Below are 23,599 nucleotides of genomic sequence, written 5' to 3'. Positions count from 1 at the left end.
CTCCTTCTTATACTGCAAAGAACGTTACAAGCTACTTGCCCCACGTCCCCAAGCGGCTACTATACAAATTTAAGTAATTTAAGTGCATAACCAACCACAAAAAAATGCCTGAGGCAGAGAGGATTATTTTCCTATTGCGCATTTGTTCAAAAGTACATAAATATGTGGTAAAGTATCTAACATGATGTAAACATTATTTGAACCTGACTTTGAATTACCAAGAAAGAAATAGTGCACATGAAGATTTGTGTGCCCACCCACGCCAAGGTCTTTTGTTTATGTCACAGAATCACGGTGGTGGGGGGTTAGAGTTGGCATTCAAGCTACATTCTTCACAGCTCTGGATGCTGGGATAGGACCCACTGGTGGAGTCTCTGGTCCCTGTGACTGTGGCTGCATTACTATGGATGACAGCCAGAGCAAAAGGTGCCTTTGAACATCTCAAGAACAGACATACACAAAGCATAGGATTAGAATTTTTCTTCTCCATTTATTTGTCACAATTATCGGGGGTATCTGGGAAGTTTAGGGCTGGTGTCATGCATTTGATTGGCTCTCTGGCCCTGTCCCAAGTTCCTAGCTCACCCCCTCCTCTCCCAGAACTGCTAGGAATGTAAAGACAGGTTACAGCAAATTAGGGAGAGTGAATTGCAAGGGTGGCTCACCCAGCTGACCGCTTCAGGCCCATCAGGTGCAGGGCATGATCGGGAAGGGGCCACAGAGGGCCACCCCCCAGGTTCTGGAATTTACCTTCTGGCTCACAGGCTTAACTTCCCTAGGAAGTAAGATCCAAGGTTGAAGAATCACTTTAGAAATGCAGCCCCTGTCCAGCCCCATGTCCTACGCCACAGGCATGTGACATCAACTCTTGGGACACCAGCTCTTCCACGGAGTTCTGAATTCTGTTCCATGTGTAGGTACACTTTAGCCCCCAGGAAATAGACACACTATTTTGAGTCATTTAAGTCAAAATCTTTCCCTTTTCAGGCCTTATTTCCCTCACACTGATTTTTAGGGTTTGACTGCTCCTCAAAAGCAGGTTTAAGGTTTCAATTAAAAAAAAAATAAAAAGACAGAAATACAGGGAGGCTGGGGAGCCTGGGTGGTTCAGTGGGTTAAGCGTCTAACTCTTGACTTTGGCTCAGGTCATGATCTCACACACTGACAGCACGGAGCCTGCTTAGGATTCTCTCTCTCCCTCTCTCTCTCTGCCTCTCCCCTGCTTGCACACATGTGCATGTACACACATTCCCTCTCTCTCTCAAAATAAACAAATGAGCATTTTGTAAAAAGGTATGGGGAGGCTACAAATCCCCTTATACACAAAAGTTATAGAAGATTGGCTAGACCTTATGCTTTAGCTACACAATGAAATAACGTAATGCCATTACCAGGATTCAAGTATATGCTTATTGACATTGGAAGATTTTCACACTTGGTGAGATATAAGGGCCACAGAAATGAAAAGTTGAATAGGACACCTGTTCTAGTCAGGTGTGTAAGACAGAGGCCCACAGCCAGCCAATCTAGTAACATTAAGAGGAGACTCCGGGTGTAGACAAGATGGCTTGGCCTTGTTTCTCCCTGCCTCTCTACCCAAAGTATTAACCGCAATCCCTGGAAAAAACACAACAGTCAAAGAAGAACTCTGAAAGTTGGAAAGAAGAAAGCCACCGGGGACCCCAGGCCTGGGTGAGCAACACAACAGCAGAACAGAAATAGGTGACCCAGGACCGGTGTCTTCCAACCCTGAATCTAGCAACAGAAGATGGTGCCAGTGGGTTCGCTGCTCTAGGATTTAATGCAAGTCCAGCTAATATTCCCAAACTAGTGAAGCCACAGTGACAAGGTGTGTGGTGTGGCAGCCCCACTGACAGTAACAGGCCAGGGGAAGTGATCTGCTTCCTCACTGGTCCTATGACTCCTCTCTGCTGGGGGAAGGTGCAGTGGCAAGTTGACAGCCCAAAGAGGATCAACCATAAGAAGCCACTTTGTCCCCGCGGGCTAGATTCCCTTCTCCCACTTAGATCTACCAGATGATGCTAGCCTGGGGAAGTCTCCTGCTCCTTCTGGCAGCACCATCACGGGCGTGAGGCCTCAGTGGCACTATGAAAACTGAACAGATCAAACCAGCACTGCAAAGCCTTTGGACATTAAATTGTCATTGGAATCTCGCCCCACAAAAGTAGACCAGGACCTGCATGCTAAATCTAAGCAGGGCGACTGTCTGATAAAATTAAAGATCTAAGTAGTACTTAGCCAAAGTAGCCAGGATTCAATGGAAAATCACCTGTAGGACCAAGAACCAAAGAAGCAACACCTGAATGAGAGAAGATCATAAATTGATGCTAACAGCAAGACGAAATTATATGTTGGAATTATCCAAAAAGGATATAAAGCAGACATCATAAAAAATCTTCAACAATCGATAATCTTGAAACAATCAAAATGTATATATCTCAAAGAAATGGAAGTTATAACAAAAGAACCAAGTGGAAATTACAGAACTGAAATGTACATTAACAGAAAATTAAAAAAAAAAAAAAAAGCCTCACTGGATGAACTCACTAGCAGATGGAGATACAAGGACCAAATCCAAGAATTTAGGACAGAGCAAGAGAATTTACCCAATCTGAACAAAAATTTGACAAAGCCTCAGGGGCCTATACGGCTATGACAAAAGATCCAAAATTTATGTCATCAGGGTCTTAGGACAGGAGATAGAGGACGGGGCTGAATTTCTGAAGAAATAATAGCTAAACACTTGCCAAATCTGGCAAAAGACACAGATTCAAGAAGCCGAGAAAACTCCAAAGAGGATAAACCTAAGGAAATCCATGGCAAGACATTATATATAATTAAACCTTCAAAAACTAAAGACAGAGAAGTAAACTTGAAAGCAGCCAGAGAGAAACAACACACCACCTACAGGGGAACACACCAATTCAAACAACGGACTTCTCATCTGTAACCTAAGAAGCCAGACAGAAGTAGCACATGATATTTCTCAAGTGCTGAATGAGAAGAACTTCAAGTTCTATACCCAGCAAAACTATCCTTCAAGAATAGACAGGAGACAGGAAAGACATTCCCAGAGGAAGAAAAAGAATTTGTTCTAAACATACCTACCCCTTAAAGAATGCTGAAGAGAAGAATAAAGTGAAAATCGTTGAGCAAGTGATGGGAATGGAGAGGAGTAATTTAGGGACAATAGTCAAGAAAGGCCCTTCTGAGGAAGTGACGTTTCAGAAGAGGCCTGGAAAAAGGGAGAGGGCAAGCTGAGGAGGTGCATTCCAGGCAAAAAAAAATATTAAGGACACACTCCTGAGACTGTAACGGGTTTGGTGTGCACAAGGAACAAGGTGTGCTGTTGGGGTAGAGTGGGATGCATGCAGGGGAGTGGCAAGAGGAGGCCATTTGGAAAGATTAGTCAAAGATACCATCTTGTGGGGGTCTGAAGCCCTCGTAAAAAAGCCTAGACTTTTTCTTCTGCCAGTTACAGAACACTTTTGCAGTGGGTCATGGTTTTAGGAGGGAACCCATGTGAGCTGGCTGCAGAGTCTGTGCTTTTAGACATAGACCAATGGTTCTCAAAACGAGCAGGCATCCACGCCAGCTGGAGGGCTTCAGGAAATGCAATGGCTGGCCCTGCCCTCGGAGTTTCTGATTCAGTATGCCTGAAGTAGGGTCCAAGAATCTGCATTTCAAGTAAGATCCAAAGTAATGCTGGTGCTGCCGGTTCCTGAACCAGACTCAAGAACCACTGCTCAATATAACTGTGACTTTCTGCACTTAAGACATGATATAGAAGAGACTTCAAAATTGCCCAAATAGTAAAGATATTAAGAAACATGTGTGTCATTCTTACTGCTTAAGAGGACAAAAAGAGAACACAGTAGAAAAAGGGAGAGAAGAATTTAACATTTCCGTATAAATCTTCTATATTCCAGGGGTGTCATGTTCAGAACATGATAAATTTCATCCCATAGCATGAAGAGGCTCTGATATCTCCCCTTTCACAGAAGAGAAAACTGAGGTAAAAAAAAAAAAAAAAAAGGCAGAATCACTCATCCAATGTTACACAGCACGTGAGGGACCAACGTGGAAGGAGACTTCATATCTGTTCTGGTGTATTTCTCTCTAAGATATCTTGAAAATATGTCTTCCAAGGGCATTTGGAGAAACATTGCCAAAATGGTAGAAAACCATGTAGAAGATGCTAAATCTGCTTTACCTTGAGAGAGGTGGCCATTGAAGAAGAGTTCCTTCCTTTTAACAGCCTTGGACTTCAAACGTTAAAGGGAATCAACTCTAAGTAGGAACATCCTACCCCATAATCCACACGGGCCTGGGGAACAAAAGAGGTGGATTCCAGGCCCACCTTCCTCCCATGACTTATCAGAACTGTTGGCAAAGCCATTCAGTTCCCTGGGCCCGTTTCAGGATAGTGGGTGCTGTGTCGTTTGACAATGGTGGTGGCTGTGGTGGTGGCAGCTGTTAAGAGGTTTCAATGTAAACAGACACATCCCATGTTGCAAACTGTGATAATGTAAGCAGTTGATCCCTCATCTTCCAGCTACACATGTTCTCTTCACAGTCTTGATCCCAGTGGAAAGTGTCAAAGTAAAAACATTAACATTTTTGATGGAAACTCTACGAAGGGGTCTCTGCTAAGGAAAGTCTCCAGTAAACATAACTATGTTCCATTTGAGACATTTCATGGTTTGGAAATTCTGACTGTCAAAAAGTCAAAGTTCCCTTAAACTTCCACTACTTCTCCTCTGGAACCCCTGGTTCTCATTTAAATGTAAACTTTCAGGAGCATACTCATACACACAAGGTTAACACAGATACCTGCGCTGGGTGTTTGCAATCCTGAGTCTGTTTCTTCAAAGACAGCCACTCATTAAAGCAGTGGTTCTCTAACTCATGTGCATAAAAATCACCTGGAGAGCGTGTGAAATCCAACTTCTGGGCCCCACCAGATTCTGAGATTCACTTGTGGAGCCCATGAATTTGCCTTTCTAACCGAGGCAGATGGATGGGGTTGATCAGACAGCTACGTGTTGAGGTGTACTGTGTGACAGACCAAAGCAGACGCTCCAAGTTCAGCCTGTTTCATAATAACCCTGAGATCTCATGAAATGCCTATGTAGGGACTGCTCCTCCCTCTGATCTCACTCATAAGATCTGCGTTGGGACTGGAGAACATTCAAGTTTGACAAGTTCCCCCAAGTGATTCTGACCGAGGCTGGAGAGCAAATGATGAGAAATACAGACTGAATTTGTCCCCAAAGCAGAGTGCCAAGCAATTCCGCAAGAGGGTTCTGGAACAAAGCTCCACTCTGGTTTGCTTTCCGAGGCCCAGAGTGGACCGTGTCACTCTCCTCGGAAACCACGGAATCCTTGGTGGTGGCAGATCTCCAGAGTCAAGTAGTCAAGGCTTTCCGAAGCCAGACTCAGACCACCTTTTCGGGCCTTACCTGACTTGCAGCCCAGGCCTTAGCCAGCCTACACCGTTCCACACCCCCATAAAAAGAGCCTTTGGTGTTGGCGGTCTGTGTTTCACTCGTCCGGCTGCTCGCTTACTTACCGGGGATGGGAGGGACGGAGGGTGGCTTCACAAAGGCTGCATCTGAGCTGAGCTGTGAACAACGGTGTAGGGTAAGGAGAGGCGGGAAGCAGGGGAGGAGGGCTCCTGTCTGCTGGCACTGACAGTCTGAGGAGCCATGGGAAGGAAGGACAGTCTGGAACAGCAGGTCAGGCAGAGGTGGCTGATGAGGCTGGGAAGCGGGGCTGGGGCCAAGTGAGGAGGAGCCTCAAACACTAGACTTTGCGGCCACACTTTAGGATGAGTGACTGGGCAGCAGCCCTGCACCGAAGACAGACAATCCAGCGATGAAAGTGGGATGGAGACCTCAACACGCCCCCTTGGGAAGGGGGGAGATGAAATAACACTCGAAGTGGTGAAAATGTGGGAATGAAAATACATAACCCGCATCTTGATTTAATTTCTTGATCACCACACACCCCCTGCTGCTACTTTACTGCGGCGTCCTGTGAAGGTGCGTTTGCTCGTCCTGACTGCACAGACTTGGCTTATTGCATGTGGGGAAGTTATAAGGAGAAAAAGACTTCACAGACATTTTGTAAATACTGTGGTCTGCTGCTTCTGTTGAGCAAATTCTGGCAGTATTTTCATAGGAAATAACAATAAAGCAATTATATACCTAAAAATATATTCCTGTACAGCCATTTACAAATATAAGAAAATCAGTATCTGTGAATATCTAATATATGTCATGTAATTTAGGCCTTCATTAACATGGAAAGACTGAGAAATGGAAAATCAGGAATTAAAGCTCTTCTAAATTACTTCTCATACCATAATCATGAATGTTGTATTATTTTAATTATTTTGTAAGACAGACTTTGTGTGTTCTAGTTGTAACTCTATTGAGGCAACTTCTGAACCAAAGAACAGACCATAACGATCAGAAGCTGTATGATTGGAAATGAAAGGGTTTGGCTTTGAGACACGCTTCTCCTGAGTGCAGGAAGGCATGCTGTTTGGGGCGTTGGGATGGCTCAGTCGGTTGGGCATCTGACTTCAGCTCAGGTCATGACCTTGTGGTTCGTGAGTTCGAGCCCCACATTGGTCTCTGTGCTGACAGCTCAGAGCCTGTAGCCTGCTTCGGATTCTGTGTCTCCCCTTCTCTCTGCCCCTCCCCCACTCACGCTCCTCTCTCTTGCAAAAATAAACATTAAAAAAAATTTTTTTTAAAGAAATGCCGTTTAATGGCTACATATGTGGTGAATAAATTAGGAAACGCTTGATAAAGCGATATATAGACCTCCTGTCGCTGAGGTCAGAGTGATTTGTACAAGAACATTGTATTGGTTCTTACAGTTTAAATAACTAAATTCACTAAAACGTTAAATGAGTATAAAACATCTTTTTCATGTAAAACAAATATTAGATGAAAATAAAATATTTCTATTCATTCAAGACAAATAGTTTCCAGAGCAGATGCATTTATTTTTTAGATGCAAATATACCACCCCTCAAGACCTATGAAATCATTACAATTTCTGAAAATTACGTCTGCAGAGAGAGAACCGCGATGTCCTTGATTCATAGGCCTTCACCCTCCTGTAAGAGCCTCAGGGCTTCGTGCTTGGAACATACCAGGGAAGGTCTCAGGAAAGAACAACCACTATCAGCTCAGAAAATAAGAGTTCCTTATACTTTCTGGGTTTACAGAGATGAAACAAGGTGACTTCTCTTATTTTCCACCAAATGCTAACCTAAAGTAATAAACTTAACAAAGGCCAGTTCGGATTTTTCTTTCCTATCCACACACAGCTCCAACATGACAGAACATAAAATTAATGGCCCCAATGTAAACTAATGGTGCAGAAGCAACACATCTAATTTTTTATCTGAAATAAACAATATAAAATGTAACTATGTGATCGGAAACTAAAGGTTGCAAGTCTTAAGTACTCAGTTTTAGAGAAAGAAAAATATATGAAATACTGTATTTTTTCATACCCTTAAAACATAAGGTCTTTGTATAAATTAAAACGGTCTTAGATCAAACACATATACAATACAGACTCATGAATTGCAATAGAAATTCTAAAAAGTTTAAACACTTAAACAAAAAAGTAAATAAAAGTAAAAAATAAAAATAAAAACATTGCAAACAAATAATTTATAACCCTATCAAGTTAAATCTTAGTGCACAGGACTGGGTTTACAGGAACAAGTACAGTTAAAATGAACACTGAGGTCACGTTATGGAAGACAATGATCCTCAGATGCCATGAAGTACTTGCTTTGAACTTGTGGGGTTTTGGCTTTGTAATAAATACGTAATAAATATCTGTAGTACACTGCACGCGTTGAGCACTTATCTTTCTCCATTTGAAAGTCCTTCTCCGGAGTCACACTGCCTGAGGGCCGCCCCGGCGGGCAGGGAGTAAGGATTCTGCAGCACGTCCATTAGCGGAGCCATCTTTGTGTCTATGTGCTCCTGCAGTTCATGTATCCGCCGATCGATGTAGTCCACCAGCCTCTTTTCCATCAGGTCCATAGTTTTAGTAAGGATCTTTTCCAAGTAGGAGCACACGGGCTGCTCTTCCGTTCTACAAATAAGTTTAAAAACAAAACGATATAACAATGATTCCTGACAGCATCACAAAAACAACCAAGCTCTACTGAAACAATCAGCCAACACCCACTGCTGAGATCTGTCTCCACAGCTGTGCTGTCTTCATACAACATATTTCCAGGTTCCAAAAATACACATGGAACAGGCAACCGCAACCCTGAGTGCCCAAAGCATTCTGGATCCTTAACTCCTGAAACATTGAAGCATACAACTGAATGAGAATATAAAAATGATACAATTTCTACCCTCAAAGAACAAGTCTTTACAAAGGGTCTTTCCATTTGGAGCTCCAAATCAAAACTGATATTGTCTGATTTTTAAAGGTCTCCACCTGTCTTCTAAGAACTTCCCTAAACAACCCTACAATTAAAGTTCTGTCTTTTGTCACCATGTAAGTACCAGAAAGTTTTTTTCTTTTTTTTCAAAGTTTTTTTTCTAACCTAATATGAAAACATCTAAAAATGAATGTAACTGGAATGGGCAAACAGAAATGAGAATAGTAAAAAGCACTCCAGTTGCTCAAGTTCACAACCAACAAACACTAGACAGTGACCTTCAGAGTGTGGTCCACAAAACCCTGGGGTCGCTGTGACTTTTCAGCTTCCAAGAAGTCACAAGTGGTTCTGTACTACTCCTAAGGTGTCATCTGAACGTTTCATCCTCAGATTCTCATGAACGTACAGTGACATTGTCCCGAAGCTACACAAGGTGTAATGTCACTGCTCTGATAATCAACAGAAGTTGTGGTTGCGTATTTTCCTGTTCTTTAGACTTTCCTAAGGTAGTAAGTTTAGGGTATAAATAAATACTTTTTCAGAGATTAACTCAGTTTGCTCTTGGTACCTCTACGATCTTATGAGCTATTGATGACACATGCTATAATGCAACATACAGGAGAATGTGACCAAAAACTAATATCAATTTTATAAATTGATATTTTTTAAGTTTATTTATTTTGAGAGAGAAAGAGAGAAAGTGAATGGGGGGGAGGGAGGGCAGAGAGAGAGAGAATCCCAAGCAGGCTCTGCACTGACAGTGTGGAGAGCCCCTGTGGGGCTCGAACTCAAGAACTGTGAGATCATGACCTGAGCCGAAATCAAGGGTAGGATACGTAACTGATTGAGCCACCCAGATGCCCCCAATTTTATACATTTAAATAATACCATTCTTATAAAACTTTTTTAGAAAATGTATTTTTTCATAAAAATTGTTATGTTACTATAGAATGGGTTTCAAATTTTTTATATTCTCTACATAAGGGTTCTTTAGAATCCTCAATTATATTTCAGAGTGTAAAAACCAAAAAATTTAGAACACCACTCTAGAATATAGGACAGATTTTTCAAACTGTTATGTTTTTTCTTTTTTTTCCAGGGGTACCGGGGTGGCTCAATTGGTTAAGCGTCAGACTCCTGATTTCAGCTCAGGTCACGACCATTTTACCAAGGTCAAAATGACTCAGCAAAACCTCAAAGCATGGGGTCTGCTTTTCACGGAGCATACATTATATATCTGCTTTGTTAAATAAATAAATAAATACATACATACATACATACATACATACATAAATAAATAAAGTCCAATTCAAGCATCATACAGGGGCGCCTGGGTGGTTCAGTTGGTTGGGTGTCCCACTTCGGCCTAGGTCATGTTCTCACGGTACAGAGTTCAAACACTGCATTGGGCTCTGTGCTGACAGCTCAGAGCCTGGAGCCTGTTTCAGAATCTGTGTCTCCCCCCACTCCCTCTCTCTCTCTCTGCCCCTTCCCCACTCGCACGCTGTGTCTCTTAAAAATAAACATAAAAAAAATAATAAAGTCATAAAGTCTTGCACATACTAAAAAGGTAACATAAAGTCCATTAACTTTCTGGAATGTCCTTCATTATGGTGATTTCTAAATCTTTAGGTAAAAACACGTATCACCCTGTACCCACTGTTCCTTCCCAGAACACTCTCTTCTTTGTAAAGACTGAATAATCCCCACAACTGTGTTAACCTGGCCTCCAATAAAATTCTTTTCCTTTCTCTTTAAAATTTTGAAAAAGGTCAGTTCATCTTGCACTGACCGATCTGAGAGAAATGGAGACATCCAATCTCACCTGGCCCCAGGGCAATTTTTACTTTCAACTTAATTTGTTTTTGTTTGCTTTATTTTGTTTTGTTTGTTTACTGTAACACATACCAACTAGAGTTCACTGATGTAATCTATCAGCAACTAAAGAATAACTTTTTTTTTTCCTTACTGAGTATCCTTACTAAAAAATGTTACTAAGTAACAAATACCCTTACAGAATAAAAACAATGCTTTTTTTCAGTAACTTACTAAACTCTTCAAGTTTCAACGCTATTGGAGACCTGACGAAAATGTCAACCAATAAAACTACTTCATTTTACATGTGAAAAAAAATCTCAGCCACAAGAGTTAAACAGTAAGGCCAGTAGTTAAGCCAGAACTATGACTAGAGTCATGAATTTCAGTCTAGTGCAATATTCTGACACATTACATCTACATGAAGAATGGGGAAACATACCAAATACTTAGCCACCCATTAATGAAACCAAGACTATAAAAAAATTAGAATTATGAAATCAGCAGATGAGAGCCTGTACACCATAAATGATTATAAGCTTAAAAATGTCATTGATGACTAGACTAAAATTAGCCTCTAGCAAAGAAGATCTACAAGAAAATCTACCATGATGACTCAGTGATTATAATCAAGCACAAAATATTTATATTATGGTTCCCACAGCTCCTCCCCAATTATACAATAACTTTCCACTCCAACCCTTATTTGACGCTTGTACCCCTTCCATATAATGCCTCAGAAGTGACCAACATCTTCAGTCTCAGACACTTCTTTAAAAGAAAACCATTCTACTCTACAGAATATTTATTCCCTAGAAGTATGTTAATATTTATTCCCTGTAAGTACATCAATGTGTAAAATGAGAAACTCCTAAAATAACCTCTGGAAACATTTTTAGGCAGTAGTTAGTGAAACAAATGTTCTCCTCCAACTGATTCTTCCACCTACGAAATCTAAATCACACTTGTCTTAAATACTTACACAGCACCAGCAATGCCTTCGCCAGTCTTAGTGAGGTTTTCCTGCCAGTTAGTGCTACGTCCCACGCAGAGATGGTTCACTTGACTACATAAATTCTGGAGAAAAGGCAGCAAGTCAGAGTTAGGGATACTGGAACTGTCACTTGCTTTCTTTGGTAGCAAAGAAGAAACTGCATTTCTGAGGTCTTTCTCGAAAAGACCATGGCTTTGTGACACAGTTTTATACTCTTTGAGGTCTGTGGTCTTTCCTCCACCAGGTGGCTGTGGACTTTTATCAATGTGAGCTTTTAAGTCTTCCATCACGTTTCCAGAGGTCAATCCGGTTCTGAAAGGAAAAGGCGTGGGCGGGGACTTGTCGAAGGCTCCTGAAGCAGATGACGACTGCAGGTCAGCCAAGCGTTTGTAGCTAGCATTTCCCAGAATGGACTGAAGCTGCTCTCCAATGGGAACGCAATTCTAAGCAAGGCAGAGAAATACACGAGACTATTAACAGTGAGGACAGCTAACTTTGGGGTAATTACTGTGAGGCAGGCGATGTGCATCCTTTCACTTGATCCTCAAAATATCCACGCGACGCAGGCTACAATTACTATCCTGATACTGAGTTGAGGAGACCCAGGCTAAAGGCACTTGTCTACGGTAACACAACTAGTAAGTGGCAGAACCGGGGCGTGACCCGGGCCACCTAACTCCAGAGTCTGGGCTTCTAACGATTTCACTGTAGTGTTTCCCCAAAGGAAATATTACGTATTCACATGCTTAGTAAAACTGCACCAGCATTAATGTCTCCACTACAAAGGCCTCCTTAATTTATGGTATAAAATGCACTATTCTCAACTGAGTCACAATTAATTGATCATTTTCTTAGAATTAAATATCATTCACCCAATTTGCACATATGGCAAACTACTCATTTTTATTAGGTCTATCTTTTGCAAATGAGGTTTTCATGGAGGCCACAGAGACAGTCACTTAAAGTTAGATGTACTATGCACCTTTGTGACTTTTTTTTAAATGTTTTTTATTTATTTCTGAGAGAGAGAGAGAGGCAGCTTGAGCAGCGGAGGATCAGAGAGAGAGGGAGACGCAGAATCCGAAGAAGGCTCCTGGGTCTGAGCTAGCTGTCAGCCCAGAGCCCGACACGGGGCTCACACCCATGAACCGTCAGATCATGACCCGAGCCGAAGTCGGATGCTTAACCGACTGAGCCACCCAGGCGCCCCCTTTGTGACATTTTCAATGAATAAAATGAGCTACCTATGGCTGTGTTTCTTTTCAGAATTTCCAGGATAATAAGAGTTCTGTTTTGTGGCCTCAACCAACTGCTCATGCAGTATACTTCCTGAGAAGACTCTGGTTTGTGTTGAAGGGAAGGCTATCATATCTCTGATATGCTCTTTAATTTTTCCACAGGAGAAAAGCAAAACGACCTTTACCATAACTAAGAGTTATGGTATTTCTGTCCTGAAATCCAAAGAATAGACCTGTATGACAGATTCTTCTTGGGATATATCATCCCATAGTTCCTGCTGTTTAAGAGTTTGTGAGAGAGGGGCCTGGGTGGCTCAGTTGTTTAAGCATCTGATTCTTCATTAAGCTTAGGTTACAATTTCACATTTTGGAGTTCCAGCCCTGCGTCAGGCTCTGTGCTGACAGTGCTGACAGTGCAGAGCCTGCCTGGGATTTTCTCTCTCCTCTCTCTCTTTTTCAAAAATAAACAAATATAATTAAAAAAAAAAAAGAAAAAAAAAAAAGGATGTGCCTGGGTGGCTCAGTCGATTAAGCATCTCGCTTTGGTTCAGGTCATGATCTTGTGGTCCGTGAGTCGAGCCCCGCGTCGGGCTCTGGGCTGACTGCCAGCTCAGAGCCTGGAGCCTGTTTCAGTCTGTGATTCCCTCTCTCTCTGACCCTCCCCTGCTCACGCTGTCTCTCTCTCTCTCTCTCTCCTAGAAATAAATAAAACATTAAAAAATTTTAAAAAAAATAAAAATAACTTTAAAAAAAGTCCAATGTAAATGCAATCGCTATGCAAATTGTCCTTTTCTGACATATCTTAATATTGTAATTATAAGAAAATCAAGGATTTTTTAGTCATTTTTTCCCTCAGATCAGAGCTCTTTGGGTGATTTTTTTCCTCTCTATGAAACATCAAATATTCACAGGTGAATCTATATGCCACTAGAGTAAGTGAACAAACCACAGTGCCTGGTGGCTATTCTACTTCTTCTTCTTTTTAATGTTTATTTATTTCAAGAGAAAGAGAGGGTTCATGTGTGAGAAAGAGAGGGGGGAGAGAGAGAGAGAGAGAGAGAGAGAGAGAGAGAGAGAGAGAGACAGACAGACCCAAGCAGGCTCCACGCTGTCATTGCAGAGCCTGATGCAGGGCTCAAACTCACGAACCATGAGATATTGACCTGAGCCAAAATTAAGACTCAGACACTTAACCCACTGAGCCACCCAGGCGCCCCTTCTACTTCTTTTTATGTAAGTTTGTTCAATTCTTATTTTTAACTGTCCTGTCATATATTATTTTGAGGTCACATCAGATCCTTTTGAAAATGAACAGCTAAATACATATTAAATAATCTAAAGGACTTACTCTTTGCCAAAATAATTATTTGCCAAAATAATTCCACTCCCTGAGGAGATACTGGAACAATTTACAAAAACAGACATTTAATTCCTTCTATGCTACGAAAAAAATTCTAAAAGACTTAAATATCCATGAATCAATGACTGACTACATACCACAGAATATCCATAAAATCAGAGATACAGATTTATTGCTTAGTAAGAGGCCTATGATATCCTTTTAAATGAAAAAAAAATTTATGTCTTTATTTTGAGAGAGAGAGAGAGAGAGAGAGAGAAAATGGGGGAAGGGCACAGAGAGAAGGAGACAGAATCTGAAGCAGGCTCCAGGCTCTGAAAGCTCAGAACCTGATGCGGGGCTCGAACGCACAGACTGTGAGATCATGACCTGAGCCAAAGTCGGATGCTAAACTGACTGAGCCACCCAGGAGCTCTATTCAGATAACTTTAAACAACAGCTGTATGTTAGGCACTTTGACACAGAATTCCTACTTAGGTACTCTAAATTACTAGAATAAAAATAAATCAAAGCTAGTACATCTGAATTTCAAATCCAAAGAACTAAAGAATAACTTTAACATTTATTGTGATAAAACAAAAGTCGGTAGTGTCAAACCAGGCCGCATGACTCCGAGTGTTAACCTTTAATACAACTTTCAAGAAACAAGTAATCCTCAAGGCACAGGCGAAGCAGCGGGAGGTCTAGGATTCCGACACAGCACCCCATGTCCTCTCTTTCCCCTTCAGGACAGGCCCAGTCCAACCTGACATGCGAAGGCTCTAAAACGGTGTGTGGCGAACCACTTCATAGCAGGTCATGAAACATCCCCATTTTATGCTCAGATAATTAAATGGTTTATGTGGCATGTTCCAAGAAGCCATGCCTTAGAAATCCAGAGAGTCCTGGTTTGTTAACTAAAATCAGTCCTAGACCATCAGGATCCACTCCACAAATAAGGATTCTCCCACATTAGCGTGTAGAAAGGGAGACTGAATGGGATCACCTTTCTTCTCCGGGGCGTCCCCCAAGCCTCCTCACATGAAGCAGTAGGTGGAAAGCAAGTTACAACACAGGGTCTAGAGCATTACCCCGTGAGTGGTGGCTGGGACAGTTTATGTATAGTTTCCAAATGCACAGAAAACTCTAGAAGGATACACACGAAACTGTTAATAGTCACCTCTGGGCAATGGGATGACAGCTGGGAAAACACGTTGACTTTTTACTCAATACCCTTCTGCACTGATTCTAATTCATGGCAAAGAAAACGAATACAACTTAAGGAATAAAACCTTAAGACTTAAAGACATGTTCCCTCTCCAAAATAAATCTACCATCTCTTTTTCCCCCAAGTTTTTAAAAGATAGAAATCAGTCAGTGAACTAGTCATATTTAACTCATTCATCTCTTCTAATTATTTACAAAATCTTTGCTTGCTTTCGAAAACTTCTTCGTTTTGAAAATCTTCAGTCTGTTTCTCCATAGAATCTTTGCACTGACAAGAGTTATTCTCCAAGCACAGTGGGCATAAATTTCACATCGCATCCTTGTTTAAAATACTGATTCCTGGATCCCACTCTGGGAGACTGAGCAGGTAGAAAGTGTGGCGAGGATACGTGTTTTGTAAACATTGGAAAGGATTATGATATAGGTGTTCTGTGGATCATAGTTTAAAAACACACTATTCCCAACCCTTTTCAAACATTAGTCTCAGGAGCTGGACACGTTCTTCCACTATTCTCAATATTCCTTTACACAACTCTCTTCCAATTTCCTCTTTATCTCTATCCTTGAGAAAAACCTTCTGAAGTGCTCAAAACAGTGCCTCATCTACCAAGAAGGTGCTGAATGAATGAGCAAATTTGTGAAAAATTGTTAAGGTCTGTAGTAAGATATTTTGTAGAAGGGAAAGTCTACAAAATGCTATTTTACCAAAGCAAATAAAGGTAACAGTCCAATCAATAGTAAAAGTTCTAAGAAAAGATTTAAGTCAATACACATCCTTATAAAAAGCCATCACTCTGAAATGTTTAGAAGTCCCCGGACAGAACCCATTTCTACCCACCTGCTGCTGAAATCGAACCATATCCATCAGTTGCTGAGCTCCAGGTGACAACTTTGACCCCATGGACTCCACGATCGTCTGGACCCTCTGCAGGTCTATCCTTGATCCCAGAGCAGGAGAGCTTGTGGAAGAACTGGCTGAAACCTGCCTCATGTGTACCACAACTCTACTGAGGAACACATATGGCTTTTCACCAAAGGAGAGCAACTGTTACAAAACAAGGAAGTTCCAGAAATAAGGACATTAAACAATAATCACTATTTAAGGTCACTTTTTAATATAAACTAGCAATAGTAATGTATTTAAGAAAACAAAACTTTAAATACATTTTCATTTTTTTAAGTTTTCCTGAAAACTGTAATGGTCTACACTTCTAATCTATTATGAGGCTCATAGGAACTATTTATATAAAAAACTATCATTTCAGGGGTGCCTGGGTGGCTCAGGTTAAGCATCCACCTTCAGCTCAGATCTCCTGCCTCATGAGTTCAAGCTCCGCATCCGGCTTTCTGCGCTCAACATGGAGCCTGCCTCAGATCCTCTTTCTCTCCTCTCTCTCTCTCTGCCCCTCCCCCATTCTCTCTCTCTCTCTTTCTCTCAAAAATAGATAAACATTAAAAAAAAAAAGAGTATCACTTCAAACTGAAAAAATATACAGAATAGCCAAAAGGGTCTACAATAAAGTTTCATTCACTTAATGAATAAAAATGAACTATACCAATCTGAGAACTTAAGATAGCACTGCTAGGTATAATAGTTGTGCTTAATACAAAGGCATTTCCAAAGTATTTACTGAAATACTCAAAATATGTCAGTCTTTTAGAATTTAGAATTATAAGGGAAAGTTAGACTGGTCTAACATAACCTGCTGTTTCACACACAAAAAAGATGAGGTCAGGGGTGATTTTCTGACATGTCAAAGGGCTACCCAAATTAGTAAAAATCAAGCTTGGAACCTAGCCCTTCTGGCTTCTATAGCAGCGTCCTGCCCAATACTTTATGCTGCCTCACTTCATCCCTATTTCTGAACCAAAAGACACTTTTCATGTGTTGATATGAACAAAGTAGCAAAGTGGAAAGGGAACAGGATTTAGAATCAGACAGAACTGGGTTCAATGAGGATTCTACTTAGAGCCTGTGTAACACTAGGAAAAGGCGAAAACCTGAATCAGGAAAAAAATCAGGGAGGGTTTGGATTTCACATAGTTGTTCTGAAGATTAGGTGTTAAAATTCCCAGTACCTACCGCTGAGTAAGTGCTCAAAAATATGTGTCAGGAGCTACTGATTACTCCAGATTAAGCTCTAGTGGCTGTAGGATCTCTCTAAATGAAACTAGCCTTTGCACTCCCACAGAGTGGAGCTTCCAAAGAACAGTTACAAAAAGCACTTACTTTCAGAAACACACACAAAACCACATGTAACGTAAAACACAAGTCGACCCAGATCCATGATCCAGGAACTTTGAGTGTGGCAGCAAAGAGGTGCACTGTCCTCAACAATGAAGGAATCTCCCCATTAAATTTCTACACCTACCCTCGAACCTCCTTACTATCCCTTTTCTGCTTTTTCATCCTTGTTGCCCAACTGAATATGGGATACATTTTACTCACCGAGTCAGCTTATACTCTATCTCATCACGCTAGAATGTAAGCAACACAAGGGCAGTCATTCATTATGTTACTGCTAATTCCTACATGCCTAACACGGTATCTAACATCAGTAGGCATTCAAATACATCAGTTGAATGAATGAATCACTTTAAATAAATCTGAAAGCTATTAATATATACTAAATAAAACAATATCTTGGAATAATCAATTCTGTAAATTTGCCACTAGCAGATAATGAAATTACTTATTTTGTATTATTCTAAAGTCTTGCAACCCTGTATAAAGTAACGTGGAGATAAAAAGATTGCAAGTGTTTATTTCCTTCTAAAAAAATTTAAAAGCACAGGGGGCCTGCATGGCTCAGTCAGTTAAGCATCTGAATTCAGCTCACATCATGATCTCACGGTTCACAAACTTGAGCCCTGTGATGGGTTCTGTGCTGACAACTCTGAGCCTGGAGCCTGCTTCAGATTCTGTCTCCCTCTCTCTCTGCCCCTCCCATACTCTCTCTCTCTCTAAAGATAGACATTAAAAAAAAATTTTAATATATAGATATAATTCATCTGCCAAACAATCAACTGATTTAAAGTGTACAATTCAGTGGATTTTAGTATATTCATAGAGTTGTGTAACCACTGCAATTTTATTTTTTTTAATTTTTTTTTTTTTCTAGGTGAGAGAGAGAGAGACAGCGTGAGCAGGGGAGGGTCAGAGAGAGAGGGAGTCACAGACTCTGAAACAGGCTCCAGGCTCTGAACTGGCAGTCAGCACAGAGCCCGACGCGGGGCTCAAACCCACGAACCGCGAGATCATGACCTTAGAAAGTCGGACGCTTAACCGACTAAGCAACCCAGGCGCCCACCACTGCAATTTTAGAACATCACACCAAAAAGTAGTCCTTTACCCACTGCCGGTCACTCCCCATCCCACCAAGCCCCCCAACTCTAGACAACAACTAATCTTTCAGTCTTTATGGATTTGCCAATTCCGGACCTTTTATATATATAATCATACAATATAAGGCCCCAAATTCTTTCACACAGTAAATGTTTCAAGGTTCACCCGTGTGTGTACTATGTTTAAGTAATCCAATGCTTTTTATGACTAAATATTTTCCATTGGGTGGGTGTACTGTACCATATTTTGTACATTTACTAGTTGGCAGATAGTTGGGTTGTTTTCTTTGTAAGTTTTTGGCTATTAGGAATGATGATGATGAACATTCATGTACATACCAAGGAGAGTTTTTTTGGGGGGTCCTCTAATTTTTATTTATTTAAAATTTTTTTTAATATTTGTTATTTTTGAAAGAGAAAGAGAGACAGAGCACGAGCAGGGAAGGGGCAGAAAGAGAGGAAGACACAGAATCCATCTGAAGCAGGCTCCAGTCACTGAGCTGTCAGCACAGAGCCCAACGCGGGGCTCAAACTCACAAACGTGAGATCACTACCTGAGCCAAATTTGGACGCTTAACCAACAGAGCCACCCAGGGGCCCCTATTTGTTTATTTATTTATGACAGGGGGGTCAAGAGGGGTGGGCGGAGGGAGGGGCAGAGAAAGAGGGACATAGAAAATCCTAGGCAGACTCTGTGTTGTCAGTGCAGAGCCCAACATGGGGCTCGATCCCACCAACTGTGAGATCGTGACACAAGTCAAAATCAAGAGTGGGATGCTTAACCTACTGAGCCATCAGGTGCCCCTTAGGTCCTCTAACTCATCCCTGAGGTACTTCCAAAGAAATAAAGAGATTTGCCCAAGGCTGCTTAACTTATCAACAAGGCAGAATTAATATCCTGGGCCTATGTATTCCAGTTCAGTATCTTCACCAGGCTCTAGTGATGCCACTAGTATTCACCGCCATGATAGTTTTCATACTCAAGACATCACTCTAAATCCCTTACTTCTGGATGCCCTTCTCTAAACTTCTCTAACCCCCTTCTAGCCTTCTTGTTATAACGAAATCAAAACAGCTTGCAGTTATCACATCATATTATCATATAAAGAAAATCAGAAACAAAGGCAGACTAAGCATATTATGAAAGCAACAAAAAAGAAGCACAAATCATACAAAAACATTTGCAGTTGTCAACTTAGCTAACTAAGATTTAGTGATGACTTACCTTTATTTTACAAGCATGACTGGAAGACTCCAATTGTAAATACTTTTTGTAGAAAATAATTTCATGCTCACTGAAAATAAAGTAAAATGCACATTACTTTTAATTTCATTATCATCTTTAACAGTTAAATTTAAAAATGAATTGTTTCAAATGAATAAGCAAGAAAACAAAAAGCAGAACCAGAGCCATAAACACAGAACACAAACTGATGGTTGCGAAAAGGATGGGCAAAATGGATGAAAGGGCATGGGAGACACGGGATTCCAGTTACAGAATGAATAAATTATGGAAGTAAAAGGTATAGCACTGGGAATATGGTCAATGACACTGTATGGTAACAGATGGTAGTTACACTTGAGGTCAGCACAGGATAACCTATAAAGATGATGAATCACTATGATGTATACTTGAAACTAATGTAACGTTGTGTACCAACTATACTCAAATTAAAAAAAAATTATTTTTGGGGCACCTGGGTGGCTCTGTCAGCTAAGCGTCTGACTTTGGCTCAGGTCATGATCTCACGGTTCGTGGGTTCGAGCCCTGCATTGAGCTCTGTACTGACAGCTAGCTCAGAGCCTGGAGCTTGTTTCGGATTCTGTGTCTCCCTCTTTCTCTGACCTTCCCCTGTTCATGCGCACGCGCGCTCTCTCTCTCTCTCAGAAATAAATAAAAACACTTTAACAAATTATTTTTAATTCGTTTCTAAGCCATTACTTAAATCCTGAGATTCAATTAGGGTAGAATCTTTGTATAAGAACCTAGAGAAAGATCAGGGCCCATGTAGGGCTCAGGTGGTTGAACAACTGACTCTTGATTTTGGCTCAGGTCATGATCCCAGGGTGGTGGAATCCCGCCCCTCATCAGGCTCCCTGCTGAGTATAAAGCGTGCTTAATTTTCTCTGTCTTTCTCTCTCCTCTGCCCCTCCCCCACTCACATGCGCTCTCTCTCTCTCTCGCCAAAAATAAAAATAAGTCTTTAAGAAAAAGACAACCTAGAGAAAAATCAAACTATAACAGGCTGAACTGTGGGTTACATAGGCTGGAGAGGAACAGGCTTGGGCCTGTGCACCGTCTGTAATGGACTTCCTTTCAGAAGCATGTGTGCAATGTTCCAGACTGACCGCCAAATCACCTCTGGAAGAGAGACCATTGTACATGCATGTAGGAAAAAGGCCAGGAAGAAATCAGGACTACACTGCAGTCTACACAGTCTATACAGTCTGACTAACTAGTGCAACCCTCTATCTAGTCAGCTCCCTCGATTAGCTCTAAATTTCCACACTTATAAAAATTGAGAAAGCTGACCTACACGATCTCCAAGATCCCTTAAAAGGAGAAACTTCTGTTCGTGCTGGCATGTTTTTATCTCCTCTCCCCTGGTGTCTGGCATCAGTGTCAGAGAATCAATAAATACCACAACCGCTGAGGACACATCACACCGCGTGGGGAGGGCACTTCCGCAGGAGCAAGTTACACACCTGTTATCCAGATCACTACACACATTCTTGCCCCTACTGGTTCCACAGTACTCCTCTCCTAAGTACACTTCCATATTTCTCGCTGAACTTAAAATGCCAATAGAAACGATTTCTTCACCTCCGTTAGGGTCACCTCTCAGGTAAAGGAAGCAGGGGTTTTCATCCTGGCTGTCGGGGCTTCTTTTCAAACTCACCAGACCTTGGCTGAAAAGAAAATCGTTCGAACGGTTACACGGCGCACCTGTCCGAACACTGCTCGCCACCCTCTTACTGGGCCACCGGGACTACTTCTAACTCACTTCCATTTACCACGGCGCTGCCCGCACCTTGCCAAGCACCCAGCAGATTCACAAGGAGACGGGCACACTCCAGACACCGGGGCTGTCCCCTCTACTTTTTCCTCGACTGGCGACTCAAGCCTCTGTAGGACCTCTCCTTCAACAGAAAAAGTTGCCTGGGCACCTACTGTGCGCACAAGAGTGGGAAACGGGGGCACAAGTGTGGGGAGCAGGATACAGTAAAAGGCAAAGGCGGATCTTTCTCATAATTAAGCTGACGGGGATTCTCGACGGTTGGGTTTTCTAACGCCCACCCGGGTCGACAAGAGGCCCCGGTCGGCTCGTCTCGGGGAGGGAGGCGGGCCCGGTTCCGACCCGCCGAGGTGCGGGTCCCCCGCCGCCAGGTCCCTTCCCGCACCCCGGGGCCCCGCCCTCTCCCCGCACGGCTCCGCAGGAGCGCGACCATCCCGGAGCCGCGGCCCGAGTCCCCGCCGGCCCTGCGCACCCCGGGGCAGGCGGCGCCAGCAGCTCCTCCCAGTCCAAGTCCGGGCCGCCGAGATCAGCCCGGGTGAGACGGAGGCTCCGGGCCAGGGCCCCGCAGGCAGCATCCCAGGAAGACGCCAGCACCAGGCGGCGGCTCAGTCCCGCGTCCTCGGCCCGGGGCTCCATTCTGCGGCCGCCAGCCCACGCCAACTCCGGAACCTCTCTTCCACGGCTAGTGTTTCCGCCGGTGCGGAGGGAGGTGAAGAAGCACAGCGACTTCCGGCTCGGCGGGCTTCAATTCCAAGACCCGCGGCTCCTCGTCCAGTGGGGAAAGGACCAGGCACCGGAGATACGCATGCGCGCGCCAGCCAGCCTCGGCAACGCGGTTCCAAACCTGCCGGGGACCGGCTCAAGGACGGAGCATGCGCCCGGGCGGCGCCACGGCCACAGGAGCTGTGCGCAGGCGCGGGGGGAGCCAGGCGGCTTTTTCGACGTCGTTCCGGGGAAATAGCAGGCGGTGTGGACGAGGCGTGTCTGGCCGCCCGGGAGGGTCGGTCCTGTGAGGAGAGTCCATCGTCGTAGGAGGGGTGCCGTCGCTGCACGCGATCTGGAGGACCTGCTGCCGACCGTCGCCGTGCCTGCGGTGGACGCCGCGGCCTTCCCGCCCACAGCAGCCCCTGGGCGGTGGGTCGGGCCGTGCAGTTGGGGGTTCTTTTACCTCCACGCGCCCCCCTCCCCACGTCGTCCCCGCGGGCAGCGGGTGGGTGGGTGCCCGCAGCGTGGCTTTAGCGGGCGGAGGTTCGCACGGTGTCACGGGCTGCGGTGGAGCCGAGGCGCCGGCCGGACGTCACCCCGTCGGTAGCCGCGGGCGCAAGGGCGGGACGGCGGCGGGCTGACCTGGCGCCCTCAGGCCTCAGCGCTGGGGAAGGAGCGGCGGGAGGGGCGGCAGCTGCCGTGAGCAGAAACCTGTCCCGGGCCGGCGGGAGTGGGGCCCCGGCGCTGGTGGACTGACATCCGAGCCGGGACTTGAGGGACCTTTCGCTTCTGGGTCCCGAAAAAGGGAGCTGATGGAACTTTCTAGTTGTCCCAAGGGATAGGAAGGCCACTAGTGCCTCCCCCCCACCTCCACCCATCCTCTAACTGGAAAGGCTTGTGCAGTTGAGTTTTTCATCTTTTGAAAGCAAAAAGGAAGTTAGGTCATAGATAAATGGAGCATCAAGTTCCAAAGTCCTGAAATGTAAAGGTTCAGGTTTGCAAAGATTTTTCAGTACTCCAGATTTATTCTAGCTGGTCTACATCAGTGTTTTTATTCTATATATCTTGTTTCCTGTAGTCATAAATTAACTTTAATCCATGTTAACATTTTGGGCAGTCCATAGGAAAATATGCTTTTCTTCAATAACCCCAATCTTCAATTTAAGGAGTGAAGTCAGCATTATCAACTGAATTCTGACTTCCTTAATGAGGCTGAATGACCAAGAGTCAAAAAAGTAAAGGCTCCCATACATTTAATAAATCACCAGGTCTTTCTTCAAAGCTGTAGCCATCCAGACAGTAAAGTACTGGCACAAAAAGCAGACACAGATCAAACGGAACAGAATAGAAAACCCAGAAATGGAGCCACAATTGTATAGTCAACTAATCTTGAACAAAGCAGGAAAGAAAATCTATGCAATGGAATAAAAGTCTTTTCAGCAAATGGTGTTGGGAAAACTGGACAGC

General features: G+C 43.2%; 1 protein-coding gene across 1 annotated transcript; it reads right to left on the bottom strand.

Moving 5' to 3' along the window:
* Nucleotides 1-7,015: 7,015 nt before the first annotated feature.
* Nucleotides 7,016-22,213, bottom strand: CUNH10orf88 (chromosome unknown C10orf88 homolog). The gene is made up of 6 exons (XM_039237969.1): nt 21,900-22,213; nt 21,117-21,320; nt 19,636-19,705; nt 15,904-16,110; nt 11,250-11,704; nt 7,016-8,151 (listed from the first exon to the last, which is right to left on the bottom strand). Exons 1-6 carry the CDS (start codon nt 22,061-22,063, stop codon nt 7,917-7,919), a joined length of 1,335 nt encoding a protein of 444 aa, XP_039093900.1. The 5' UTR covers nt 22,064-22,213; the 3' UTR covers nt 7,016-7,916.
* Between the last annotated feature and the right edge of the window lie 1,386 nt (nt 22,214-23,599).

This window comes from Hyaena hyaena, unplaced genomic scaffold (genome assembly GCF_003009895.1).
Source record: "Hyaena hyaena isolate Hyena2069 unplaced genomic scaffold, ASM300989v1 scaffold_129, whole genome shotgun sequence".
Lineage (NCBI taxonomy): Eukaryota > Metazoa > Chordata > Mammalia > Carnivora > Hyaenidae > Hyaena > Hyaena hyaena.
The sequence above is the reverse complement of the archived record's forward strand: the minus strand, read 5'-3'. Positions and strand labels throughout refer to the sequence as shown.